At 44.3% G+C, this 13254-nt stretch overlaps 1 protein-coding gene across 3 annotated transcripts in view; it reads left to right on the forward strand.

Moving 5' to 3' along the window:
* Nucleotides 1-3224: 3224 nt before the first annotated feature.
* The window catches only part of PIMREG (PICALM interacting mitotic regulator), a 32219-nt gene continuing 22189 nt past the window's right edge, over nucleotides 3225-13254 (forward strand). For 2 of the 3 annotated variants that reach the window (XM_083172252.1, XM_083172254.1), the window contains exons 1-2: nucleotides 3225-3473; nucleotides 6581-6881. In XM_083172252.1, coding sequence (XP_083028378.1) covers nucleotides 3343-3473; nucleotides 6581-6881 — 432 coding nt within the window. In that variant the 5' untranslated portion in view covers nucleotides 3225-3342. Of the gene's footprint in view, nucleotides 3474-5765; nucleotides 5851-6580; nucleotides 6882-13254 lie in introns of all 3 variants that reach the window. The other variant, XM_083172253.1, reaches the window with a different exon arrangement.

The raw sequence follows: 13254 nt of genomic DNA on the forward strand, positions 1-13254 counted from the left end.
TAACTCAGTTCACCCTTCACTTCTCACCATTTCTGTTCAATGGGGATTTTAGTGTCTCTCTCCAAAAGTGTATTCAATGCACAAATTGCGAGTCCTGCTGGTTTCTTTTTTTACAGCAGTTCACCATTTTTCCCTCGGCATCTTTTTTAGGTGAACTGTAGGACTATCTTTGTTAAAGTTGTTATTTTTTTTGTTTTTTATGGCTTATAAATTAAAAAAAATGTACTCTAATGTATTTATTGCAAGTGCCATAATGCTGTACTTCTATATTAATTTATTTGGAATTAATAAGTTATTTTAATGGTAACCAATAAGAAATCATTTTGGAATGCTCCTAGTAATTTCCCATGCTTCCTCACCTAACCCCCAAACAGGCTTTTAAACACACTAACAATTATAAAATAAATTAAATAAAAACACAGGGCAAAGAAACAATGCTAAAAGCACAACACAAGGATAAAGGCCAAACAGAACAAAATACACCCTGCACAAACCCAATTAAAATAGTCACACAGCCATTTGTTGTAAAATAAATACTGAACAAAACATTTACCTTTCTAAACCTTTGTAAAAAAATACAAGTCCACAAATGTGAGGAACACGCTGCTGAGAATATCCCAGTCTGACCAGCTCACAGAGCAGGAGATAACAGAAGTCTCCAGTTACAGCTCTCCCATTTGAACTCGCATAATTATGCTAAGTTCGCAAAAGGGGTCAGTGAGCTGGACACACGTTGAATACTGAGGAAGCCAGAAATGAGGAGATAAGAAAAAGTGGTGAGCACTTCAGCGAGATCACAGGGACACAGAACAATGAGCGGTGAGCCAGACTCTCAAAAAACATTGAATACTCCTCATTGGCAAGTATTCAATGCCAGTGCGAGCGGCCAGCGAGGGGGTTAAACTGCGAGGATCACAGAAAACCAGTGATCCTCGCAGTTTAACCCCCGCACCGGCCTCTCGCACTATGCAACGTTCCGGGGGAATCCTCGCAGTCACAGAATGGCGAGGATTCCCCTAAACTGCGAGAGCCGAGGCTAGTGCAGCAAACTCGCTGTAATTAGCCTTGATTCTCGCAGTTTTTGGAGGCACATTCGCAAATTCCCCCTCGCTCAAAAAACGGAGCGAGGGGGAATTTGCGAATAAGGGGGGTCAGTTGAATACTGACAGGGTGAGCGGTGACTGCGAGCAAAAAGTCCTGCTCGCAGTCACCGCTCGCCCACGGCATTGAATATATGCCCTTGTGTTCTTTATGTGCATGCACCAGAAAGTGAATGCATTTTATGCTGGCCTCAATTTTGCAATTTAGTAATCGCTATACGGACGGATTGGTACTTGTTTCCTAGCACGGCGCCACCGATTTTGATTGTAAGCATCAGGTTGGAAAAATCGCGTCGATCGCATCGCATGCCAACCAAATTGCATACGATGCGATCGACCCGATTTTTACATTGGAATCAATGTGAAATGGTCCCTGTGACCATATTTTGCAATGATTTTAATGTATAATGCCACAAAGCACCTCATTTTCATAGAAAACCCCCCTGATGTTTCAAATGCCCCCCATTGTTAACGGCACTCCGGTATTGACGCCAACCCGAAGCGTGGCGAGCGCAGCGAGCCCGCGAGGGGCGGCGGTACGCGTCCTCCGACCTTTTCATACCCCTACTATCCATGTCGGCGTGGAGTTGAGAATAGAAAGTGTGGTGGGCGTAGCGAGTCACAGGTATCCGCGTCCCCTCGCGGGCTTCACAGGTATCCGCGTCCGCTCGCCACGCTTCGGGCTCAGTGGCTCGCCACACTTTCTATTCTCAACTCCACGCCGACGTGGATAGTAGGGGTATGAAAAGTCGGAGGACGAGTACCGCTGCGCTCGCCACGCTTCGGGTTGGCGTCAATACCGGGGTGGCGTTAAAATTGGGGGGGGGGGCATTAACCATACCTTTTACACATATTCAATGTGAAATGGGCCATATTGGTTCATTTCACATTGTCACCTATGTAAAATCGGCCCGCGATAGACGCGATCAATCCGATTTTCACTTTAAAATTAATTTAAAGCTGCCCATACACGGAGCCGTTCGCCGGCATCCGTTCTGTACTATGCGATGCGCGCTCCCGCACATCATATAGTACGGTACAAAAAGTATGTGCTGCACATACTTTTTGTACTAGGTACACATCGTATCGGATCGCAGTGCATGCACACTGCATGCACAAGGGATGCGATCCGATGTGTGCTGTTTAAGTCCCAAACGGATCTGTTAAACGGACCGTGTATAGGCAGCTTTACATTGTTCCCTATGGGAAAATCGCATTGATCGACGCGAGTTTCACTTTTACCGGCAATTGAGCTTGTTAAAGTCAGAAAATCGGGTCCATCGCATGCCTTAAGTACCTTAAAGGCCCCCATACACTATGCGATTTGGTCCCGATTCAGATAGATCGGGCAGTGAAATCGGGCCAAATCGCAGGTATAGACCCAATGCGCGGTCCCGTGCGCTGACAGCTCCCGGCTCCCCCTGCCTGCCTCTACGTTACTGCCGCCTGTGTCCCCCACAGCATCCGCTGCCTCTGGGCTACTAGCAGCGCCCCCCAGCCACCTGGATGTCCCTTGCCCCCCTGCTCCCTCCACCTTGTAGCTCCCCGGGAGTTGCAAATGATACATCGCATGCGATGTATCATTTGCAAAACTTGGCACATCAGTGCCTAATCGTGTGTCCCCCTCCCGGGGAGCTGCAGGGGGAAATCAGGTCCGACTTGTCCTTAGGACAAGTCGGACTAATGTATGGGGGCCTTAACTTAAGGCATGCGATCAACCCCGACGGGCGCCGTGCTAGGAAACAAGTACCGACGGATTTAAGAAACACTTCTGGGAGCCATTGGTGAAGCATAGTGCATATGCATACAACTATGCCGCTGCCTTGTAACATTAAAATAAAAATAAATGATGCTATAGCCACCGGTAATAAAACGAGTACTCATGAGAGGCAGTGCTGTTGAATCCTGCGTAATGACACCCCTCAGCCTTATTCTTCCCTCCATGAAAAAGGTTACTGCTACAATGACTGCACTCCCCGGAGTATGGGTGGGAAATTTTGGCAAGTGCAAAAGTAGAGCGCAATCGCATTGACTGCGCCCTACATGGCAGGAGCTATTTATATTTGAGACGCCCATGTCGCCCAAGTCCTCCTCCTTCCTCTTCCGTCAGGAGAGAGAGGACACTATTCCCGTTTAACCCTGTAACGCCCGTTCGAGCGGGTAGCAACGAGCAGCAGCCGCAGAGATGCCCAGCCAGCAGTGAGGCACCGGGAGGGTTAATCTCCCTGGGAAGAAGCCGCCAATGAGAGCGCAGGAGGGGCGGGCCGGGGTAGCAGCGCGGCAGAATCGAACACAGCAGGCAGCTAGACGAGAATTCTCAGAGGCTGAGCGAAGCAAACGAGGTTCGGGTGGAACTCGCGTGATAACTTGGCGGTAAGTTACTGTATGTACATGTGCAGTATACTATAGTGTGTAGCATGTGACCAGTGTGCGGGTGCCTGGATCATTCTGCACATAGGCGGGTATGCTATAGCCTGCAATGTACAGAATACGTCCTATCCCCTGATCTAGCCCTTTGTCTCAGAGCTGGGTGTTTCTATTATAGTGACTGACTGCTGTAGAGCAACCAGGAAAAGTGCACCTTTTATGTTTGCAATATACTGTATGTGCATTGTTATGTGCAGGGAGTTGGGTTAGTACATACTAGTAATACATACTAGTAACATATGTGCACAGCTAGCTAGGTGCATACTGACAATGTCCTGCTCCTTCCTCTGTGTTCCTGACCACTAATTTTTATGGAGAACTATAAATCCAGACCTGATCATTGCACTTGCTAATGTAAATCTGCATCAGATGTGTGCAACACCTTGGTATGGGTCATATGGTTGACACTATCGACGCATCCAGGGAAAGAATTCTACGGTGAAAAGTGCAATTCTAAATTAACAATTTGTCAGAAGCAGAGAAATTAATCTTTAAAATGGTACCGATTCTGGTTAAGTATGGAGGGAGAAAAAGGGATCGTCACCAAAAATCACCTTCTAGAAATGACATATGATTGTGTGTTTTGCAGTGTGTGCCAACAGGTGCCCCTGTGTAGGGTTAAAAATGGGAAAACAAACTAACTGTGAGGAGAGGTAGGGCTATTTCACACACTCCAGCACCTGCCGGGCGGCGAAACCCTGCATGGTCAAATGCCGTGCCACACACAGTAATGAATAATGGACACACCGTTACATAGTAGATAAGGCTGAATAAAGACGCGTCCATTGAGTTCAACCTAGGTTTTAATGGCTTATCCCTTGTAAAAGACAAAATATGATTCTTATTAGTACCCTTGAATGTTTTTATCCAATAAATGTTTGTCCAACCTTATTTTGAATGTATTTATTGTGTCTGCCGACACCACTTCTCCAGGAAGAGAGTTCCACAGTTTGACTGCTCTGACTGTAAAGAATTTTTTTCTTTTGAGGGAACAACATTTTTCTTCTAATCTAAACTCATGTCCTAGATTCCTTTCTAGCAGTAAAAAGGGTGTTTGACAGTTCCTTATATTGGTCCCTGATATATTTGTACATGTTGAGCATGTCCCCCCTTAATCGTCTCTTCTCTAGAGTAAAGCTGTGTACATACGGGGGCGATAGGGGCTGAAATCGTTGAAAATATGGCAACCATATTGGTTGCTGATGGGAGTGTGGCCCGGTGTGTGTGTGATGGGAGTGTGGCCCGGTGATAAATCGCCGGGTGCGCGCTCCCGTTTTCAGCCCCGTTCTAATCGCTGGAGCAAGCTCCTACGACCAGCTGATTACCTCTGCGGCACCGCCGGCAGAGGTTCCCTTTCATCAGCGACCATCTCTGGTCGCTGATGAAAAGGAGAAACTGAACAATATATCTCCCCCGTGTGTACGGGGCTTAAATAGTCCCAAAGTGCTCAATCTCTCCTCGTAGTTTAAATTCTCCATTCCCCTAATAAGCTTAGTTGCTATTCTTTGGCTTTTTTCCAATTCTATGATGTCCTTTTTGTAGTGTGAGGCCCAGAGCTGTACTCCATATTCAAGGTGAGGTCTAACCAATGCCTTGTACAGTGGCATAATTACTTTGGAGTTCCTAGTTTCCATGCCCCTTTTAATACATGCTAGAATTCTGTTGCCCTTTTTCGTTGCTATGTGACATTGAGCACTACACCCCAGTTTGTTATCTATTTGGACTAGATCCTTTTCAAGTGCTGAAATACCCAATGCCAATACACGATTGTGTACATTCACACGGGACGGCCACGGCCCGGCCGCCCGGTTGCAGCCGGATCCCACCACTGGAAGGGACGGCTGCTGGGCTGTGGCCATCCCCACCATTCTAAACTTCCTTGTGTAACATGACTTCTCGGCCATGCAGGGTTTTCCCGCCCGGCAGGAGCCGCAGCGTGTGAAATAGCCCATAGAGCAGGCATTCCCAACCACGGTCCTCAAATCACACCAACAGTGCAGTTTTTAGTGATATCCAGGCTTCAGCACAGATGGTTTAATCAGAATCACTCAGGTACTAATTAAGTCACCTGTGCTCAAGCCTGGATATCTACAAAACCTGCACTGTTGGTGTGCCTTGGGGACCGTGGTTGGGAATGCCTGCCGTAGAGGATGAACTGGAAGAGGTGAATTCTGTTCCTATCTTGTGCTTAAAGTCCCACAGTTTTTATTTATTTATTTATTTTTCTTATGGTTCCAGGTCTTTGTCACGGGTGGTGGTCATAGCAACAAATATGTGGAGAGAGAAAGAATTTGCAACAGAAAATGTGTAGTATTGTTGTAAGGTAGGGTTGTAAAGGAGAATCATCAGAGAAGCGTGGAGGAATAGATCTAACTAGCACATAAGAATTTATTTTCAAAGAGGGATGCGTACCCCTACTTACGAAGTCAGTTAGCAATATACACTTTATAGGGGTATCTTTTGCATCCTGGTGTAAAAGTCCTAAAGAGTCCAGGTTGAGGTCCAGTAGAAATAAATGAATGCTCGTGGCCAACGTGTTTCGAGACCGTGTGCGTCTTTTTCAAGGTAAGAGAATAGTCTGAAGGCATTTTTAAAACTTGTGGGCCACTGACGTAATTTCGGCTGGGCCCACCAGCTTTAATAACCCCTGCCTTCAGACTGCTCTCTAGCCTTGAAAAAGCGACACACTATCTAGAAACATGTTGGCCTAGAGCAGGAGTAGAAAACCAATCGGTGGCAATGAGCAAAAAAAAATGTTATGGTAAGACATGGTAACAGCTGATACCATGCAAAAAAATGGGCTCCCACGAGGCCAGAGTTATTGAGCGGTAATAACCAGGGATTGGAATTAGATAACATTATTCTGAGAGGAGTTATCTATAAACGGGTTGTGTTTACAATTTAGCCTTCGGTACCATCTCCTCTCCTACACTAATTTCTCCCCTTCTCTACTTTCAAGTGCCCAACCGTGTCTGCAATTTCCGTTAAGCTGTCTGTCTTTTTTTTTTATCTGAATGGATGTCCCAGTGTTAATTTTATTTTACATATTTTAGTGTTTGTCCAGGGTACATAAAGATGTCTTCAATTTTGCAAAGTGCTGGCTGGAGGAATCACAATGTCTTGGAAAATATTGATGAGTTAGACAGTCCTCAACATGACAAGTTCCGGAAAATGTTGTCCTCAAGCTCCCTTAACACCCTGCGCATGACCCTGAGGAAGAGGATGCCCCTTAAGCAGGTTGAAATCAACATAAATGCCATGCCTGACTGGGATAGGGTGGGCGTCAAGGAGAAGCAGCGCCCCCTACAGTCCATGTCTGTTACAGCAAAGAACATGTTTGGAGCCATGTCGCAGGTAAATTTTTCTAAGTGTTTAGATTACACATTATTTTGCTGTGTATTAAATGGGAGAGGTAATACAAAACACTATTGTTGGGGATTAAGATACTGTAACAGTACATAGAATACAGGCCTAGTTGTGCAAAAATAAGAGGCCAATTAACAGATTTCATTGCGGTAATTACTAGATTAATGTACTCGGCAATAGCTTTTATTACCATATAATAGGCGATGGGTCCTCTGCCTGTCTCGTTATGTTTCCTGTTCTTTTTTCCTAAGGTATAGTGATCACCAAAGTGTTTGAGGCAATGGCTGTTTGTCCATGGAATCTTTTTGGATAGTCATTGGAGATTCCACACCTTTTTCTCCTGTTGACTGATTACCATGAATTAATCATTCCCAATATAAATGAGTGTTGCAATTGGCCATTTTGTATTCTAGATGGTTCTAAGCCAATTTAATTTTCGCCTGGGCCTGTGCAGTTTGCGTTCTGTAAAATCGAGAGAATAGATGTTGATGTTGCAGCAATGCCTGGCCAGTACAGGTTTAATGGCACGCTAACCTTTAAAGATCATATTTATCTACTTAGCAACCAGATTCTATGATTTCTGTATTGCAACCTAGAAAATGATAGCCTGTACTATGTACCCCCCCTTTGAGCCGCCAGGTACCTTTCTGGGTGTCCGAATCCCACACAATATATCATATGTGAACCAAGCCTGCCTGGTTCGGATGCGATCCAGCAGCTCACTTCTGCAGGCTTTCAGTGTGATGCGCATGGGACAGAGCATCTCATCAGACCTACTGTTATATGTATGTGGTTTTTATGGAATTGTTTGCCGCAATAACATTATGTGTTCAAATTGCATGCATATCGCCTAGTGCTGGGGTAGCCAACTCCAGTCCTCGGGAGCTACCAACAGTTTGTTTTCCAGATCTCCTCACAGAATCACAAGTGAAGTAATTAGTTGCACCTGTGGATCTTTGAAAATGTTTCAGCTAGTAATGAGTGCACCTTTGCAGCATCTGGGTTATCTTGAAAATGTAAACTGTTGGTAGCTCTCGAGGACCGTAGTTGGCTACCACTGGCCTAGTGTATGGCCATCTTAAAGAGCAACAGAAATAGGGTGTTAGTGAGAGAGGAGCACAGGATGGGTATGGAGCAAATACAGACTAAAAACAGCACAAAAGGAGCCATAACTGAGCTCCTCTGCAGCAGCGTGTCAAGGAGTTGGTACCCATAAGAGGAAGGTGACCAGATAGGGGGCCAGTCTGTTTGTCTTGCACAGGAAAAACAGGCAACAGAGAGAAGAGGGTTTCTACCCTCAAAAAATGCCAACATCTGTGAGAGATAAGCAAAATATCAGTTAAAAATGCCAGCATCGCAAACATTTGTGTTATAAATTGAAATGTTAAAAAAAAAAAGTTCCTATATAATGTAAATATTACAGGTCATTATGATGAATAAAAAATGTTTGCCACTTTCTCACCAATTTTGACAAATTCACTTGGCACTCAAAAGCTCCGCACACACGGTGCGATTCGAGGAAGAATCGCCGGGGATATGGTTGCTGAGGGGAAAAACTGAGCAATATATTGCCAGCAATCATATTGCTCTGTGTGTGTGGAGCTGAAGGGTTAAGTGCCAACACATGCCAGAAATGCACAGCTTATGTGGATGAAGGGAAAGTCCTAGAGAGTATTGCTCTGTGTCATAAATTATAATGGGACCTAGAAACTTTGAAATATTTGAGTTGGTGGGCCCCTGAACTCTATATTTTCTATTGAAGCATAGTGTTCAATCTCCCTGCACCTTTCAATATCCATGCAGTACCTCTTTCCTGCCTGGAGGTGTCGCTCTCTGCTGTGTTGTCTATCACATTGCGGCCTTTATCTGAATACAGACCAGACAGTGACATCCCAGGCAGGGAAGAGGAACTGCACAGATTTTGAAAGGTACAGTCTGCTAAAATGATTACCAGAAGCATTGTACTCAAGTTTAATGTAGAATATTGTTCTGTATACCCCCTCTAATAACCTATACTATTTTGCTGTTTTAGGGTATCTTGCCCACGCCAATCTGAATGCTGAGCCTGGTAGTTATTACCACTTCTCTAAAATGTAGTTAGTCTTATTTTCCCCAGCGGTGCTATCACATGTACACTTGGATTTATTTTTATATATATCTGTATCTCTAATGTCCTTGTGTAACCAAAACACTGCGGGTTGGAATCATCTGGTCTACAGCATGATGGTTGACATGGTTATAGGTCGAAAGGTCATTAGTTCGACAGTTCGTTAGTTCGACATGCTGTAGACCAGTGGTAGCCAACCCTAGCCCTCGAGAGCTGCCAACAGTTCACATTTTCCATACAACCTAGCTGCTGCACTCATTAATCACTGACACATTTTAAAAGATACACAGATGGAGCTAATTAGCTCAATTGTGATTCTGTGAGGAGACCTGCAAAACATGCACTGTTGGTAGCTCTCGAGGACTAGGGTTGGCTACCCCAGCTGTAGACCAAAGGACCACATCCCAACACTGCTATCTGCTGGCAACAAGTGAAACTGTTTCTTTCACACATACATAAACACAAGGTAGCAGACTACAGCTTTTGCTTCAAGCAAGCTATTATTATGGGTATATGCAGTGCGTCTGCTGGGAGCAGTTCTGTATTGCTTCGGTACTAGGCTTAGGTGATACAGGCAGGAAGGATCTGTTATCTTAATGACTCTCTGTAAAGAATCTCATTGCTAAGATTTCCTACATTGCTGCCTGGTGCAGAATGCCACTTAATGTAACAGTCAAGTAATACTCTAGCCTATATTCATTCAAGTATTGCAGTGGTTGTAGTGTTTGGCACGCAGCACTCAAATGCCTTCTGGCTGTGCCCCCTTCCCTAAAACCACACAGGTGTTACTTAAATTCATAGTTCCTGCAACAGGTATTTCAGGTTTCAAGTATTAGAACAGAATTATTCATGATGGTGCAAATACTGCGATAATGAGGAATAGGTTTACCACTAGTCTCCAACTGAAGGTGCTGTATTGAGAGATCATTGTCCTACATCAGGAGGTCCAAATAGTTTTACTCCAGTATTGCCCCCCTTTACGTTTTAGCGATGAACCTAATCCATAATATACAATGTTATGCCCAAATTGATATGCCACTCTGTGATTCCCCCTCAGTAGGGTGTCGCCATCTGTTTCTGTGGCTGCCCCAATGACTTAATTCACCCTCGGATTTCTTAGAAGTGGTGCGCTGAAGGTAAAATGACCTGGCAGTAAAAATGCTGCGCCGAGTGAAATTACCAGGGCAGGCATACTCCATATCCAGACAGCTGCTCAGAGGAATCCTGGATAGGTTATATTTCAGCCGGTGGAGGGCTATAGTTTACCCACCCTTGCCGTAGATGGATAAGGCAGACAGGTTTGATATTAGAAGGGACACAGGGATTATTGGGAAGAGAAGAAAAAATGACTACGATTGTGTTCAATTTTGCAAATAGATATTGTAACATTTTTTTTATAGATGCTACATAAAGTTGTGTACAAAATGTTTTTTAAAAATATTATTCCGGTGAGAAGATAAAAGTTCCTGTTTTTATCAAGCAGTAAAACAGAGTGGTTCTATGGATTTTTCAGGTACGTAGAAAGAAGTGAGGCAGCCGTACAATTGGGGTGATTCAGACCTGATTTGCTCGGGTCCAAATTCACCCTCAGCCGCGATGGTGGGGGTTTGCGCTTGCACGAATATGTGCATGTGTAAACTCCTTCAGCAAGTTTCACACTCGCCGGTGCTGTTCGCTCGATGGTGGATGTGAAGGGGGCGGACAAAGGGGAAAGTCATTTTATGGGCGTGCCCACGGAAACTCTGAGCATTCCCACGCAAACACAGGCGCGCTCCGTCCAGGATAAAAGTAAGTATAGACTTTTATCTACAAAGGTTCAAGAACTCATTCGATGGTGAACGACCATCTTATAATTTCTCCTCCTTGCGGCCGCATGCATGCATATATTTTAGCGAACAAATCCCTTCGCATGCTAGTGCGGGGATTCGTTTGGCGGGGTGGCATTTTTAGTTCACAGCCTAGCAAGTAGGTCTGAATCAGGCCCAATGTTATATGGCATTCTGTTTGTAAATAGCTTGAGGAATAACTAGTAGCTGAGGGAACGACTGGTAGCCAAAATAGTTATAATTCTCGTTTTTTGATAACTGAAGGAATTTCGATTGATAACCTCACTGTGTGTAGTAGGTAAAACCCTGCAGGTGATATAGCTGTAATAATCGATAGTCTGTGATCATCGTATGAAGGTGTGAGAAACCGATGTGTAACATAGAGCTGCTGTGTAATTGAGATCCATATTCCCCTCTGATGGCTGATGCTACGCTGCAGTGCTTCACATGCATAAGAACTACTCTGATCTTTCACAGATCTCTCCTGTCTGATGTGAGACTGTGCAGCTTGGTGCTGTTATCCCAGCAGTGGAGGGGCTCCACCTCATACTCTTGACGTCCCACGGCGGAGGCCCCTGTTGCATAGTGCTATTGGCGGCTTTGAACATTTGCTTGTGACTTGCTGCTGATTCTTCCTCCAGTTTAATTCAAGATGTGAGAGTGCAACTCCCAAAAAAATAAAAAATTCTATTGAGGTAGTGACAAGGTTGTAAGTCACCAAAAGGGTTAAATACGATTGCAATTCAAAGTGCGTAGTTCCATACAGAAGGGTCTTTTATGTGGCGTTTCACAACACAGAGGAACGGGGTCATATAGTGGAGCCCCCCCCCCCCTTAATCAAAGGCCTGAACCAGATTTTTATGTGTAACCCCCTGCCACAATCCTACCTGCTCACTACCTAAATAGGTAGGCAGCTTCTATTGAGCTACAAGGCTCCACATGAGCTGGTGTCAACCGGACTCGGAATTGTAGTTAAACAGCTGGAGTTGCGCTGGTTTCTTCTTATATTACCTACCGCAGCATGGTACGTGTAAGAAATCAGCAGGGCCACGGTGCTCTACATTTTCGATAGTAAAATTGCTGCACTTAACAATAATGAGTATAAACCGGAGAAAAAAAGTTTCTAGAGAATGCTGACTTTCATGTCGGGAAAGTTTATTGTCAGTTCCCTCATCTCCCAAATTCTTTTTTTGTACATATAACAAGTTTTGGGAATACTAACAGCCACACAATCCTCTTCTATCAGTGGTTTAATGTTCTCAAAAGGAATCAAAGAAAATAATTACATTCTTTATCTTCATGGATACAATAAGAAAAACGTTTCTATATCCCTCTAAAAAGGGTGCGATTGTCTTTATTCTATCCAGCATAGATTGTTCCCACTGAGACCTTGGGCGGGACATCAGCAAAGTATTTCTGGAATGTAGCCGTTATTTTGATTAACATATTTGTAGAAGATGTTTTACCCTCCAACATCCTCTGCAACTGTAAGAAGCAGCAACCAGAGGAAAGATAAGAATGCCTGCCGCTTGTCTCAAGTGCAGTGTGGATAAAGTTATCTAAAGTCATTAGGACAAAAATGCTAAATATTTTCTTCTTATTGGTTTTGTTGGAGCAGGACCTTCAAGTGCAGTTTGTGTTGTGCTATTGAAGGTCCTGCTCCAACATACTAAAGTCGGATTCAAAAACATAAATAGTTTTATTGGGGATTTTTCTATTTTATAATTAAATATAAAGTGACATTCTGTTTTTTTTTTTTTTTTATGTATTTTTTTAAACTTTTTATTAAAGGATCACATACAACAAGACCGATATGAAAACAAGTCCATGTCAATGATTACTCATAGCAGTGTGTATAACTGAGAAACTGCATATTGGACCCTATTCTGGTTGCTTAGCAACCAGCATTCATTTGCAGCCTGGCTGTGCGTATACGCAGGGTGCGTGCACCCACGGTGAACATTCTGTTCGCCTGGTGCATCCGGGCAGCCCCATTACCATATGGGAACACCTATGCTGGGCGTTCTCATGGTAATGAGGCTGTCATCACCAGATGTCAGCTGCCCGCCCACTCCCCCCCCCCCCAAGCCTGCTTGCATATGTAAGGTTGCTCATAGCAACCTTACATATGCACGCACCACATCTTTTGATGGTCGTCGCCTATCGAAAGATGTGGGCGTGTCTCCCCTACAAATTTGCAGTCTTGCGAATTAACCAGAATAACCCTAATAGCTCAAAGGTACAAATGAAATCTTTCAATCGGTGCCAGTACAAGGTTCATGTATTAGTCATCCTTTGGGCTAGGAGAGTAGGAATACAGAACCTGAAGGGGGCTGCAGTACCCCAGCAATACTTGCCTTTAACTACAATAAGGAGACCTACCATCACCTGTCTAGTTTTATACCACTTGGTGTTTTAAGGGTTTCTC

This window comes from Crinia signifera, chromosome 2, assembly GCF_055691185.1.
Source record: "Crinia signifera chromosome 2, ASM5569118v1, whole genome shotgun sequence".
Taxonomy (NCBI): domain Eukaryota; kingdom Metazoa; phylum Chordata; class Amphibia; order Anura; family Myobatrachidae; genus Crinia; species Crinia signifera.